The sequence below is a fragment of the Pseudophryne corroboree genome, chromosome 1 (assembly GCF_028390025.1).
Source record: "Pseudophryne corroboree isolate aPseCor3 chromosome 1, aPseCor3.hap2, whole genome shotgun sequence".
NCBI lineage: Eukaryota > Metazoa > Chordata > Amphibia > Anura > Myobatrachidae > Pseudophryne > Pseudophryne corroboree.
This window is the reverse complement of record NC_086444.1, coordinates 832,809,667-832,824,660: the sequence shown is the minus strand read 5'-3', so window position 1 is coordinate 832,824,660 and position 14,994 is coordinate 832,809,667. Positions and strand designations below refer to the sequence as shown.

The 14,994-nt window shown below is 48.0% G+C and overlaps 1 protein-coding gene across 11 annotated transcripts in view; it reads right to left on the bottom strand.

Annotated features, from left to right (window-relative positions):
- Positions 1–1,335: 1,335 nt before the first annotated feature.
- Positions 1,336–14,994, bottom strand: part of LOC134911739 (UDP-glucuronosyltransferase 2A2-like) — a 240,192-nt gene continuing 226,533 nt past the window's right edge. For all 11 annotated transcript variants that reach the window (XM_063919810.1, XM_063919806.1, XM_063919826.1 and 8 more), the window contains one exon: positions 1,336–1,837. In XM_063919810.1, coding sequence (XP_063775880.1) covers positions 1,558–1,837 — 280 coding nt within the window. In that variant the 3' untranslated portion in view covers positions 1,336–1,557. The remainder of the gene's footprint in view (positions 1,838–14,994) is intronic.

Sequence of the window (14,994 nt, the reverse complement as noted above, 5' to 3'; positions counted from 1 at the left end):
AGAGATAAGGTAGGGGAGCGTGTTACACAGGGAGAGATAAAGTGGGGGAGAGTGTTATACAGGAGAGCGCACCGCTGGGGGGGCATTATTTGTGTATCTGGCACTGCTGGGAGGCATTAATTGTATATCTGGCACTGCTGGGGGCGTTATTTGTGTATTTGGCAGTGCTGGGTGCATTACTTGTGTATCTGGCACTACGCAGGGGGGCATTATTGTTGTGAGGCCACACCCACTTTTGTGAGGCCACACCCACTTTCACAGGAATGCACACGCATTTGGGGGAAGGGGGTAGCTCTTCCAGAGGTTTTTTTTTCGAAAATGGGGCTCACACCCCAATTAAGGTTGGAGACCGCTGATCTAGACAATGTACTGTATGTGCATTGTGCAATGCGATCTTGGATGCTAACAACGCATTGCAAATGTAGTGATTGATAAATGCCCCCAGATATCCAGATCACACAATGTACTTAAAGTAAAGGTTTTAGCAGTAATCTACCTGGTCACATTACCACGGCCACTTTAAGAGCTTTCCTCATCAATGTCTTGGGACAGCTGGATATCTGAAAACCTTCTTTCATTTGTCTGAAGAACAGCCTACTCCATTTTGGTTCCTTCAGGGAGACTTCAATCGCTAACAAAAATGGCCACCGACCATACCTCTGTGCAAGCCTGCACCATCTTGTCACTGTGTTATAGCTCCACAGTGAAACACGGACATGTTCCACTTAGCTCAGAGAGACTGGCAATATCTGCTATACACAACACAACACAACAGAGACACTGGTAACACTTGTATCCTGTACTACTACCCACATACAGTCACCGGCTGGGTGACCTGTATGATCTGCTCCATGCTGAGAGTTGTATAAGCATACCTGTGAGTGCGTCTATACAATGGACAACACTGCTTAATAAAGCACTCCACGGCTATTCGTTGACTCAAGGCACCCGCTGGTGCATACCTACACCCTACCATACCACCACCAATTGTGCACACATATTCTAACATAATTAAGCTTTGCCACTGATGCCAACATGGAATGAAATAGGTCTTCTTTTAATTTCCTGCCCCCCCATCCCCCCAAGTCCTGGAGCCCCAGGTTGCAACCTAATCGCTGATCAGGTACTGCTTTGACTCGATTAACTTAACTATATAAACATAAGTGTTCTTAGCAAATGCATGATCAATTACAGAGGCAAGAAGTCCTATTTTCTTCTGTTCACCATCTGTCATGGCTTTAGTCACTAGCTACAGTAGCAATCTCTATTACATTCTCTGTATGGGTAAGGTTTTGTATGTGAAGCAAACTGGGATGTAAATAAACAGCTCGTCTACATACGCCAAAGTTGTTTAATTCATACGTTGTTACTGGCCTGCCTGTTGTAAATAAAAATGTATTGATCAACTTTCTATTTCACATACAAACACAACACATAATATGATCTACAGTCACAATGCACTTCAATACACATCTGTGTTTCTAATAAAGAAATGACTGGAAAGTTGGAAACACATTTGTCATCACTACAGTGTACAGAGAAGTGCAACTTATAACATTAATGTTTTTTCTGCTTCTTCTTGGTTGGCCGGCATTTCCTGCAACAAAATGACAAGATCTTAACTGTGATGTAGAGAACAGTGAAGAGACAGACAAGCAGGAAGCCGATGACATCCAAGCAGTGGTACTGGTACCAAGTTAGTTCATGGGAGGCTGGACGCAGGTGCTTTGCTCCCTTGTGACGCATGACAAACTCTATCCAGAAAACAGCTCTGTCTAGTGGTTTAACTGGCTGGTCATGGTGGATGCGTGATATCCTCATGGCATTTTCTTTATACCTAAAATGTACACAGTTATAAAAAGCCTTGCAGTTATTTATTTTGGCACATGAGCAAAAATCCCATTTACTGAGTCAATTTTCACTGACTAAGTGCTCACCGATAGTGGACCCCTGAGAACTGTATGCTAAAATAGTTTTTTTAAACATGCAGCTCATCTATGCAACACAAGCAGTGCCAGATTAAGATCCACATGCAGAGTCGGACTGGCCCACAGGGGAACAGGGGAAACCACCGGTAGGCCCCAATATCTGTGGGCCCTCCTCCTCCTCCTCTAGGGATCAGGTTCCAGTCTCTATCCTAGTGCACATGAATTATGCATTATACATATGTTACATTATACTTCATAAGAACATGGTTTATTATATATTTACCAAGGGGCACAGAACATGTACTCAGTAATGGTTAGCCAAATCTCTGTGGTGGCTGGCCACACCCTAAAGTATGGGCCCCTACAACAGCATCCCCCGGTGGGCCCATCATTCCCCAGTCCGACACTGTCCATATGGGCCTGGAGCTGAAAATCAGGAAAGGCCTATTGCATGCCGCAATGTGACTAGCGCTGTGGCAGTATGACTAGTGAGATGTGGAGGTGTCGTCTATGTAGGGGGTGTGGCCTTTGCCATGGGTATCTCGATCCTTCTATTAGTGTTCATCCCTCATACCTAGCCACAGCAGTAAATTAATTAAATTAATAATGCAGAGATCATTGCTGTGACCGCCATATAAATTAGAGAGCATAGCAGTCAATGCCATATAATACAGAGCTCATTACAGTAATGACTAGATAATACAGAGAACATTACAGTGACATTCAAATTATTCAGAGAGCATCCAAGTGACCTCCATACAATACAAAGAACATTGTAATGAGTCCCATATAAAATAGAGAACTCTACCACCACAAAATACAGAAGACATCACAGCCACACACTATTGCCTGTGATCTGGAATTAAATAAATCAGACTGTAAGTTTATCTACCGTGTCTATCTATAATAGGAAATTATTGGAATTCACACTTTTTAGCATTGGGCACTGGCATTGGCTTTGGTCAGACACCTCACTGGAAGAATGCTTGGATAAAGAAGGCACACCAGGCACAGTCCCGCCTTCCTTCTCTGGTCTTTACTCCCGTCTCTGTCCTCCTGGCTACCTTTATACTGTGTGCTCCAGAGATAGTGGGGGAGAGGTATTATTCTGACATGGATCGTGCAGGTATGGGATGCAGTTAAAATGCAGGTTGTTCAGATCCCGGCGTTCAGGATGCCGACGCTGAAATGCCGACAATGCCGACAGCTGGAATCCAGGCGCACCAGGGCTATTCCCACTGTTGTGTGTCCACGACACCCACAGAGCGGGAACAGATCCTGTGGAGAGCGCAGCACACATCTCCACAGTAATACATGGGGGAGAAGCGGAGTCAGGGTGCATAACATAACCTGGTACCACTTCTCCCTCATAACGACTAATCTTAAATCTACTCCAGTGTCAGCACAAACACACCGAGCCTGCACTGTAGTGAAGCAGAGCCAAGGCACCTATACGCTGCAGCTCACTCCCAGCCACCCTGTTCTCCGTCACCTGGGTGACATGCCCCACCCGTCCCTTACACCCGAGTATGTATGTATGTATATATATATATATATATATACAGGGTGGCAAGGTGGCAGGGCTGCAGAGTGCCGTGGCCAGCGCTATGCGCTCCCGCAGGTCCCGGCACTTCCTAGACGCTAGAGGTCAAGTATGACCTCTAGCATTTCTCCTCCATGGTGGTGGCCATTTTGGAAGGGACATTTAGCAGATTGACATGCGGACGGCTAGTCCGAATGTCAATCTTTATTGGCATTTATCGGCGGCAGAAGACTTCGGTCTTCATCAAGGTAGCGCACAGCACTGCAGCTGTGCGCCATTGCTCCCCATGCACACCACACACTCCGGTCACTGATGGGTGCAGGGCGCTGGGGGAAGGGAACGCCCTGGGCTGCAATAAGAGTACCTTGCTGGCAAATACCACATAATATAGTCATAAAGACTATATATGTGTAAAATACCCCTGCCAAATATACATTTAAAAAGCGGGAGAAGTCCGCCGGAAAAGGGGCGGGGCTAGCTCCCTCAGCACACTGGCGCCATTTTCCCTCACAGCTCCGCTGGAAGGACGCTCCCAAGGCTCTCCCCTGCAGTTTCCAGACTACATAGGGTAAAAAAGAGAGGGGGGGCACTAAATTTAGGCGCATATAATATATATATAGCTGCTATAGGGAAAAATCACTTGTGTAGTGTGTATCCCTGCATTATATAGCGCTCTGGTGTGTGCTGGCATACTCTCTCTCTGTCTCCCCAAAGGACTTTGTGGGGTCCTGTCCTCGGCTGTGTCGACACGTTTGATGAGGAGGCTTATGTGGAGGCGGAGCAGGGGCCGATAAATGTGATGTGACCCCCTGCGGGGTCGACACCTGAATGGATGGACATGTGGAAGGAATTACGTGACAGTGTCAACTCCTTACATAAAAGGTTTGACGACATAGCAGATGTGGGACAGCCGGCTTCTCAGCTCGTGCCTGCCCAGGCGTCTCAAAAGCCATCAGGGGCTCTAAAACGCCCGCTACCTCAGATGGCAGACACAGATGTCGACACGGATACTGACTCCAGTGTCGACGATGATGAGACTAGTGTACATTCCAATAGAGCCATCCGTTACATGATCACGGCAATGAAGAATGTGTTGCACATTTCTGATATTACCCCAGGTACCACAAAAAAAGGGTATTATGTTTGCGGAGAAAAAACTACCAGTGGTTTTTCCCCCTTCTGAGGAATTAAATGAAGTATGTGAAGAAGCGTGGGCTTCCCCCGATAAGAAACTGGTAATTTCTAAAAAGTTACTAATGGCGTACCCTTTCCCGCCAGAGGATAGGTCACGTTGGGAGACATCCCCTAGGGTGGATAAAGCGCTCACACGCCTGTCAAAGAAGGTGGCACTACCGTCTCCGGACACGGCCGCCCTAAAGGAACCTGCTGATAGGAAGCAGGAGGCTATCCTGAAGTCTGTATATACACACTCAGGAATTATACTGAGACCGGCTATTGCTTCAGCATGGATGTGCAGTGCTGCAGCTGCGTGGTCAGATTCCCTGTTGGAAAACATTGATACCCTAGACAGAGACACTATATTGCTAATCGTAGAGCATATTAAAGACGCTGTCTTATACATGAGAGATGCACAGAGGGATATTTGCCGGCTGGCATCTAAAATAAACGCAATGTCCATTTCTGCCAGGAGAGGATTGTGGACTTGGCAGTGGACAGGAGATGCAGATTCTAAAAGGCACATGGAAGTTTTGCCTTACAAGGGTGAGGAGTTGTTTGGGGATGGTCTCTCGGACCTCGTTTCCACAGCAACAGCTGGGAAGTCAGCATTTTTACCCCATGTTCCCTCACAGCCAAAGAAAGCACCGTATTATCAGGTACAGTCCTTTCGGCCCCAGAAAGGCAAGCGGGTTAGAGGCGCGTCCTTTCTGCCCAGAGGCAGAGGTAGAGGGAAAAAGCTGCAACATACAGCCAGTTCCCAGGAACAAAAGTCCTCCCCCGCTTCCTCTAAGTCCACCGCATGACGCTGGGGCTCCGCAGGCGGAGCCAGGTACGGTGGGGGCCCGTCTCAAGAACTTCAGCAACCAGTGGGCTCGTTCACGGGTGGATCCCTGGATTCTACAGGTAGTATCTCAGGGGTACAAGCTGGAATTCGAGACGTCTCCACCTCGCCATTTCCTCAAATCTGCCTTGCCGACAGCTCCCCCGGACAGGGAGGCAGTGCTGGAGGCGATTCACAAGCTGTATTCTCAGCAGGTGATAATCAAGGTGCCCCTCCTTCAACAAGGACAGGGTTACTTTTCCACAATGTTTGTGGTACCGAAACCGGATGGTTCGGTGAGACCCATTTTAAATGTAAAATCTTTGAACACTTATATAAGAAGGTTCAAGTTCAAGATGGAATCGCTCAGAGCGGTGATTGCAAGCCTGGACGAGGGGGATTACATGGTGTCACTGGACATCAAGGATGCTTACCTGCATGTCCCCATTTACCCTCCTCACCAGGAGTACCTCAGATTTGTGGTACAGGACTGTCATTACCAATTCCAGACGTTGCCGTTTGGTCTGTCCACGGCACCGAGGGTATTTACCAAGGTAATGGCCGAAATGATGATACTCCTTCGGAAAAAGGGAGTTTTAATTATCCCGTACTTGGACGATCTCCTTATAAAGGCGAGGTCCAGGGAACAGTTGTTGATCGGAGTAGCACTAGCTCGGGAAGTGCTACAACAGCACGGCTGGATCCTGAATATTCCAAAGTCTCAGCTGGTTCCTACAACGCGTCTACTGTTACTGGGGATGGTTCTGGACACAGAACAGAAAAAAGTGTTTCTCCCGGAGGAGAAGGCCAAGGAGTTATCGTCTCTAGTCAGAGACCTCCTAAAACCAAAACAGGTGTCGGTGCACCACTGCACGCGAGTCCTGGGAAAGATGGTGGCTTCTTACGAAGCAATTTCATTCGGAAGGTTCCATGCAAGGATCTTTCAGTGGGATCTGTTGGACAAGTGGTCCGGGTCGCATCTTCAGATGCATCGGCTGATAACCCTGTCTCCAAGGGCCAGGGTGTCGCTACTGTGGTGGCTGCAGAGTGCTCATCTTCTAGAGGGCCGCAGATTCGGCATACAGGACTGGATCCTTGTGACCACGGATGCCAGCCTTCGAGGTTGGGGGGCAGTCACCCAGGGAAGAAACTTCCAAGGACTATGGACAAGTCAGGAGACTTCCCTACACATAAATATTCTGGAACTAAGGGCCATTTACAATGCCCTAAGTCAGGCAAGACCCCTGCTTCAACACCAGCCGGTGCTGATACAGTCAGACAACATCACGGCGGTCGCCCATGTAAATCGTCAGGGCGGCACAAGAAGCAGGATGGCGATGGCAGAAGCCACAAGGATTCTCCGATGGGCGGAAAATCATATGTTAGCACTGTCAGCAGTGTTCATTCCGGGAGTGGACAACTGGGAAGCAGACTTCCTCAGCAGGCACGACCTCCACCCGGGAGAGTGGGGACTTCATCCAGAAGTCTTCCAAATGATTGTACACCGTTGGGAAAGGCCACAGGTGGACATGATGGCGTCCCGCCTAAACAAAAAGCTAAAAAGATATTGCGCCAGGTCAAGGGACCCTCAGGCGATAGCTGTGGACGCTCTAGTGACACCGTGGATGTACCAGTCGGTTTATGTGTTCCCTCCTCTGCCTCTCATACCCAAGGTACTGAGAATAATAAGAAGGAGAGGAGTAAGAACTATACTTGTGGTTCCGGATTGGCCAAGAAGAGCTTGGTACCCAGAACTTCAAGAAATGATCTCAGAGGACCCATGGCCTCTGCCGCTCAGACAGGACCTGCTGCAGCAGGGACCCTGTCTGTTCCAAGACTTACCGCGACTGCGTTTGACGGCATGGCGGTTGAACGCCGGATCCTGAAGGAAAAGGGCATTCCGGAGGAAGTCATCCCTACGCTGATTAAAGCTAGGAAGGAGGTGACCGCAAACCATTATCACCGCATATGGCGAAAATATGTTGTGTGGTGTGAGGCAAGAAGGGCCCCAACGGAGGAATTTCATCTGGGTCGATTTCTGCACTTCCTACAGTCAGGGGTGACTATGGGCCTCAAATTAGGTTCCATTAAGGTCCAGATTTCGGCTCTGTCGATTTTCTTCCAAAAAGAACTGGCTTCACTGCCTGAAGTTCAGACGTTTGTTAAAGGAGTGCTGCATATTCAGCCCCCTTTTGTGCCTCCAGTGGCACCTTGGGATCTCAACGTGGTGTTGGATTTCCTTAAGTCACATTGGTTTGAGCCACTTAAAACCGTGGAACTAAAATATCTCACGTGGAAAGTGGTCATGCTGTTGGCCTTGGCTTCGGCCAGGCGTGTGTCAGAATTGGCGGCTTTGTCATGTAAAAGCCCTTATCTGATTTTCCATATGGATAGGGCAGAATTGAGGACTCGTCCCCAATTTCTTCCTATGGTGGTATCTGCTTTTCATTTGAACCAACCTATTGTGGTGCCTGCGGCTACTAAGGACTTGGAGGATTCCAAGTTGCTGGACGTAGTCAGGGCCCTGAAAATCTATGTTTCCAGGACGGCTGGAGTCAGGAAAACTGACTCGCTATTTATCCTGTATGCGCCCAACAAGCTGGGTGCTCCTGCTTCAAAGCAGTCTATTGCTCGCTGGATCTGTAGTACGATTCAACTTGCACATTCTGCGGCTGGACTGCCGCATCCTAAATCTGTAAAAGCCCATTCCACGAGGAAAGTGGGCTCTTCTTGGGCGGCTGCCCGAGGGGTCTCGGCTTTACAACTTTGCCGAGCTGCTACTTGGTCGGGTTCAAACACGTTTGCCAAGTTCTACAAGTTTGATACCCTGGCTGAGGAGGACCTTGCTTTTGCTCATTCGGTGCTGCAGAGTCATCCGCACTCTCCCGCCCATTTGGGAGCTTTGGTATAATCCCCATGGTCCTTACGGAGTTCCCAGCATCCACTAGGACGTCAGAGAAAATAAGAATTTACTCACCGGTAATTCTATTTCTCGTAGTCCGTAGTGGATGCTGGGCGCCCATCCCAAGTGCGGATTGTCTGCAATACTTGTATATAGTTATTGCCTAACTAAAGGGTTATTATTTAGAGCCATCTGTTGAGAGGCTCAGTTATTTTTCATACTGTTAACTGGGTATAGTATCACGAGTTATACGGTGTGATTGGTGTGGCTGGTATGAGTCTTACCCGGGATTCCAAAATCCTTTCCTTATTGTGTCAGCTCTTCCGGGCACAGTATCCTAACTGAGGTCTGGAGGAGGGGCAAAGAGGGAGGAGCCAGTGCACACCAGGTAGTCCTAAATCTTTCTTAGTTGTGCCCAGTCTCCTGTGGAGCCGCTATTCTCCATGGTCCTTACGGAGTTCCCAGCATCCACTACGGACTACGAGAAATTACCGGTGAGTAAATTCTTATTTTTTTGTACTGTGTGCAATCTGTGCGCAGGACTTAAGCCTACAGGTGGTCATTCCGAGTTGATCGCTTGCTAGCAGTTTTTAGCAGTCGTGCAAACGCTAAGCCGCCACCCTCTGGAAGTTTTATTTTAGCTTAGCAGAAGTGCGAACGAAAGGATCGCAGAGCGGCTACAAAAAAAAAAAATTGTGCAGTTTCAGAGTAGCTCCAGACCTACTCCTAGCTTGCGATGACTTCAGACTGTTTAGTTCCTGTTTTGACGTCACAAACACGCCCTGTGTTCTCCCAACCACGCCTGCGTTTTTCTTGGCACGCCTGCGTTTTTTAGAACACTCCCTGAAAACGGTCAGTTGACACCCAGAAACGCCCACTTCCTGTCAATCACTCTGCAGTCAGCAGTGCGACTGAAAAGCTTCGTTAGACATTGTGTAAAACTGCATCGGCCGTTGTGAAAGTACATCGCACATGCGCATTGCGCCGCATACGCATGCGCAGAAGTGCCGGATTTTGGCTTCATCGCTGCGCAGCAAACATCATTTTCAGCTAGCGATCAACTCGGAATGACCCCCACAGTGCGATTGGGTCCAAAGCTGACGTCACACGCCCTCCCTGAAAACACTTGGGAACGCCTGCGTTTTCCCTTACTCTCCCAGAAAACGGTCAGTTACCACCTATAAATGGCCTCTTCCTGTCCATCAGCATGTGAATGGCTGTGCAATTGAAATTTTCGCACCAGCCTGTCGCTGTTCTGCGATGCCCGTTTTTGTTTGCCGACGTGCATGCGCATAGCGGTACATGCGCATTCTATCCATGATCGCATGTCGTGTGAAAACGCACAGCAGTGATCAGGTCTGAATCCCCCCCTATGTGTGTAAACAGCACTACTACTGTGGGCATTATGTGTAAGGGGCACTACTACTGTGGTCATTATGTGTATAAAGGGCACAAATACTGTGGGCATTATGGGGGTAATTCCAAGTTGATCGCAGCAGGAAATTTTTTAGCAGTTGGGCAAAACCATGTGCACTGCAGGGGGGGACAGATATAACATGTGTAGAGAGAGTTAGATTTGGGTGGGGTGAGTTCAATCTGCAATCTAATTTGCAGTGTAAAAATAAAGCAGCCAGTATTTACCCTGCACAGAAATAAAATAACCCACCCAAATCTAACTCTTTCTGCACATGTTATATCTGCCTCCCCTGCAGTGCACATGGTTTTGCACAATTGCTATCAAAAATCCTGCTGCGATCAACTTGGAATTACCCCCAATGAGTATAAGGGGTATTAGTACTGTGAGCATTAAGGACCTCATTCAGCTTGGATCACTATTGAGACAGAAATTACAATTTTTTAAATCCTGCTTCTGCTAAAAATTGCATGTGAAGAGCCTCCCAGAAAGGTAAAAGACGCCCACTGATGCAATCGCAAAATTGCATATGCAGTCATAAAATTGCGATGCATACGCAGAAATCAAGTACCATGTTAACAAATGCAATTTAGCCTTTGCACACATGCAATGCGTTCGCAGTCTGCAATTAATCACCCGATTTACGATTTTGTAATTTTGCAACAGAAGCTGAATAAAGCCCCATGTGTGTAAGTGGAACTACTACTGTGGGCATTAAGGGCCTAATTCAGACCCTGTCGCTGATGTGCTAAAATCGCTATGAAGTGATTTTTGCACATCTGCGCATGCGCGTACACCGGTACGTGCACTTGCAAAGTCCTAAACTGTGTTCTCTTCAGAACGCAGTTTAAGACCTGGAGGGGGCGGCAATGGGGCATCAACACTTCGTTTTTCAGACGTCAACGCTCCGTTTAAGGGGCGCGGTCCGGACAACAGAGGCGTGTCCGGACCATTGCTGGTGTGGGTCACAGCAGCTGCGACCTTTAACATGGTGGGTAGCCATCTGCCTTCACGGCTAAGTTGCATAGGCAGAGGGCTACTCTAAACATGCGAATGTATCGCTGCCGTGGGATGCTTTCTGATGTCTTGGCGCCGGGGGTGAAAAGGGGCTGGATCAAGCAAGCGGGCCAGATTTGCCCTGTGCTGGGCATTCCCTGCATGTCATAGAATTTGGTCTAGATATGTGTTTTTTCGGACATCTACGATCAGGTCTGAATTGCCCCCCTGTGTGTATAAGAGGCACTACTACAGTGGCCATTATGTGCGGAAGGGGCACTACTGCTGTGAGCATTATGTGTGTAAGGGACCCTACTACTGTGGGCATTATGAGTGTAAGCAGCAATACTACTGTTTGCATTAAGTGTAAGGGGCACAATGTGGACATTATGTGTAAGGGGCACTACTATTGTAGGCATTATGTGTGTAAGTGATACCACTACTGTGAAAATTATGTGCATAAGTGGCACTACTACTGTGGGCATTATGTGTATAAGGGGAACCACTACTGTGGACATCATATGTAAGAGGCACTACTACTGTGGGCATTTTGTGTATAAGGTGCACTAGGACTGTGGCCATTATGTGTGCAGGTAGCATTACTACTGTGGGCATTATGTGTAAGGAGTACTACTACTACTGTGGGCATTATGTGTAAGGTGGGGCACTACTAGTGTGGGCATTATGTGTTTAAGGGGCACTAGTACTATGGGCATTAAGTGTATAAGGGGGTACTACTGTGTAGTGTAACATGAATAAGGAGCTCTACTGTGTGTCATAATGTGAATAAGGGACACTACTATGTGGTATAATATGAATCAGACGCACTACGTGATTAAGATTGTACTACTGCATAATTTGAATTGGAGGTACTTTTGTGAAACCGTACCCCCATTTTGAAAATCTTTTATTTTAAAATCTAAAAGCTTTCATAGGAATCCAAACTCCAAGCAACAAAAGCGCTAAGCTTCAATGTGTGTCAACTGTCCCAACTCAAAATGCTAAAATGCTTTATCAATTCATTAATACTCCTCTCCTTATTAAGGACTGCCGCTCTCAAATTATTGGGTTGTTGATTCCCAATATATTTATTGTAACAAGAAAAAACTGAATTGAAAGCGCTGTCCACAATAATTATCCTTATTGAGGACAGCGCTTTCAATTCAGCTTTCATAGGAAGCTAGGTGCTTGATTTTACTAGTCTTTACTATTAGTAGTTTTAGAGTTAATGCTTCCCAGAGATATTAGATAACGAGATTTATGGTAAGAATTTACCGTTGTTTAATCTCTTTCTGCAAGGTACACTGGGCTCCACAAGGAATAACATCGGGGGTGTTGAGTAGGATCTTGATCCGAGGCACCAACAGGCTCAAAGCTTTGACTGTTCCCAAGATGCACAGCACGGCCTCCTCTATAACCCTGCCTCCGTGCACAGGAGCTCAGTTTAGTTAACCAGTCCAATGCAGTAGCAGGTAATAGGGATGAAAATCTTTATTAGCCACACACACCACACACTCACTACAGGAGAGGGTGTCAGCGGCTAATGGCATACCAACCCAAAGAAGCTAAGTGCATTGGGGTGGGCGCCTTGTGGAGCCCAGTGTACCTCGCAGAAAGAGATTTAACAACGGTAAGTTCTTACCATAAATCTTGTTTTCTGCTGCAGGGCACACTGGGCTCCACAAGGAATAACATCGGGGATGTCCTAAAGCAGTTCCTTATGGGACGGGACGCACTGTAGCGGGCACAAGAACCCGGCGTCCAAAGGAAGCATCCTGGGAGGCGGAAGTATCGAAGGCATAGAACCTTATGAACGTGTTCCCTGAGGACCACGTAGCCGCCTTGCACAATTGTTCAAGGGTCGCACCACGGCAGGCTGCCCAAGAAGGTTCAACCGACCGAGTAGAATGGGCTTTGATGGTAGCAGGAGCTGGAAGACCAGCCTGTACATAAGCATGTGCAATCATCACTCTAATCCATCTGGCCAAGGTCTGCTTGTGAGCAGGCCAGCCACATTTATGAATTCCAAGCAGTACAAAGAGAAAATCAGACTTCCTAATGGAGGCAGTTCTCGTCACATAGATACGGTGAACCCGTACCACATCCAAAGAACGCTCTTTGTAGGACAACTCAGGAGAATTAAAGGCCGGAAGCACAATCTCCTAGTTAAGGTGGAAGGAAGACTCCACCTTGGGTAAATAACCCGGGTGCGTTCTAAGTGAAAAATCAGGTAGGGGGACTTACAGGATAAGGCACCCAAGTCCGAGACCCTTCTAGCCGAGGCAATGGCCAGCAAAAACAAAACCTTAAAGGGAAAGCCACTTAAGGTCTGCAGACACAAGAGGTTCAAATGGATACTCTTGCAAGGCCTCCAGAACTACCGACAAATCCCAAGGGGCCACAGGCGGTACATAAGGAGGCTGAATCCACAACACACCCCGAGTGAAAGTATGAGCAATAGGTAGGGTAGCAATCTTTCTCTGAAACCAAACCAACAAGGCAGAAATGTGAACCTTGAGGGAGTCCAGACGAAGGCCTAAGTCCAGGCCCTGCTGTAGGAAGGTCAAAAGTTTAGCCGTACTAAACTTGAAAACGTCATGATTATGAAATGCACACCAAGTAAAGTAAGAATTCCAGACCCTATAGTAAATCCGAGCAGAAGCCGGCTTACGAGCCTTCAACATAGTTTGAATGACCGCCTCAGTTAAACCCTTGGCCCTCAAGACAGAAGCTTCAAGAGCTACGCTGTCAAAGCCAGACGGGCCAAGTCCAGGTAAACACAAGGACCCTGAACAAGGAAGTCTGGTCGTTGTGGAAGTAGAAGGGGACGAACCAGCGAGAGGCCCTATAGATCGGAGAAGCATTGCCGTCTGGGCCACGCCGGAGCGATCAGAAGCAGGATTCCTCCTTCCTGCTTGAACTTCAGTATTACCCTCGGCAGGAGTGACACCGGAGGGAACAAGTACGGCAGCCGAAAGTCCCATGGAATTGCCAGTGCGTCCACGAATGCTGCTTGAGGATCCCTTGTCCTTGCTCCAAAGACCGGAACCTTGTGATTGTGTCGAGACGCCATCAGGTCCACATCTGGAAGGCCCCACTTGTCCACAAGAAGTTGAAACATCTTTGGATGGAGGCTCCATTCTCCGGCGTGTACGTCCTGACGACTGAGGAAGTCCGCTTCCCAGTTTAGGACCCCCGGAATGAATACTGCTGATATGGCTGGCAGATGGCGTTCTGCAAACTGAAGAATTCGTGATACTTCCCTCATTGCCATGCGGCTTCGAGTGCCGCCTTGATGATTTATGTAAGCCACCATGGTGGCGTTGTCCGATTGTACTTGAACAGGTCTGTTCTGTATCAAATGCTTGGCCAAGTTCAGTGCATTGAACACCGCCCGCAATTCTAGAATGTTTATCGGGAGGAGAGACTCCTCTTTGGTCGACCGACCCTGAAGGGAGTGTTGCTCCAACACCGCGCCCAACCTCTCAGACTGGCATCAGTCGTCAGAAGGACCCAGTTGGAGATCCAGAAAGGACAACCCCAGCTCAAACGTTGGTCCTGAAACCACCAGCTCAGTGAAAGTCGGACCTCCGGAGACAAGGAGACCATTTGGAGATCTGATCCGGTGAGGCAGGCCGTCCCATTTGGCCAAAATTAGCTTATGTAGAGGGTGAGAATGGAATTGAGCGTACTCCACCATGTCGAAAGCCGACACCATGAGACCTAGGACTTATATCGCCGAATGAAATCAACCCACGCGGACGAGATAGGAAGCATCGAATCTTGTCCTGAAGTTTCAGGATTTTCTCCTGAGACAAGAACAACCTCTGGCTGTGAGTGTCCTACAACGCTCCCAGGTGCAGCATGCTCCGAGCAGGGACCAGGGAAGATTTCTTCCAGTTGACTAGCCACCCGTGGGCTTGCAGAAATTGGATAGACAGATCCAGATGTCGCAGGAGAATTTCAGGGGAATTCGCCAGGATTAGCAAATCGTCCAGGTACGGTAGGACCCTGACCCCTTGACGGCAGAGTACAGCCGTCATTACCGCCATAACCTTGGTGAAACCTTTTGGTTTGACAATGGCTCCGCGAGTTTACGCCCGAAATTGGTAATGAAGGTTGCCCACTGCAAACCTCAAATTTGGCTGATGTGACGTTGCAATAGGAATATGCAGGAAGGCATCCTTTATGTCCAGGGAGACCATATAGTCC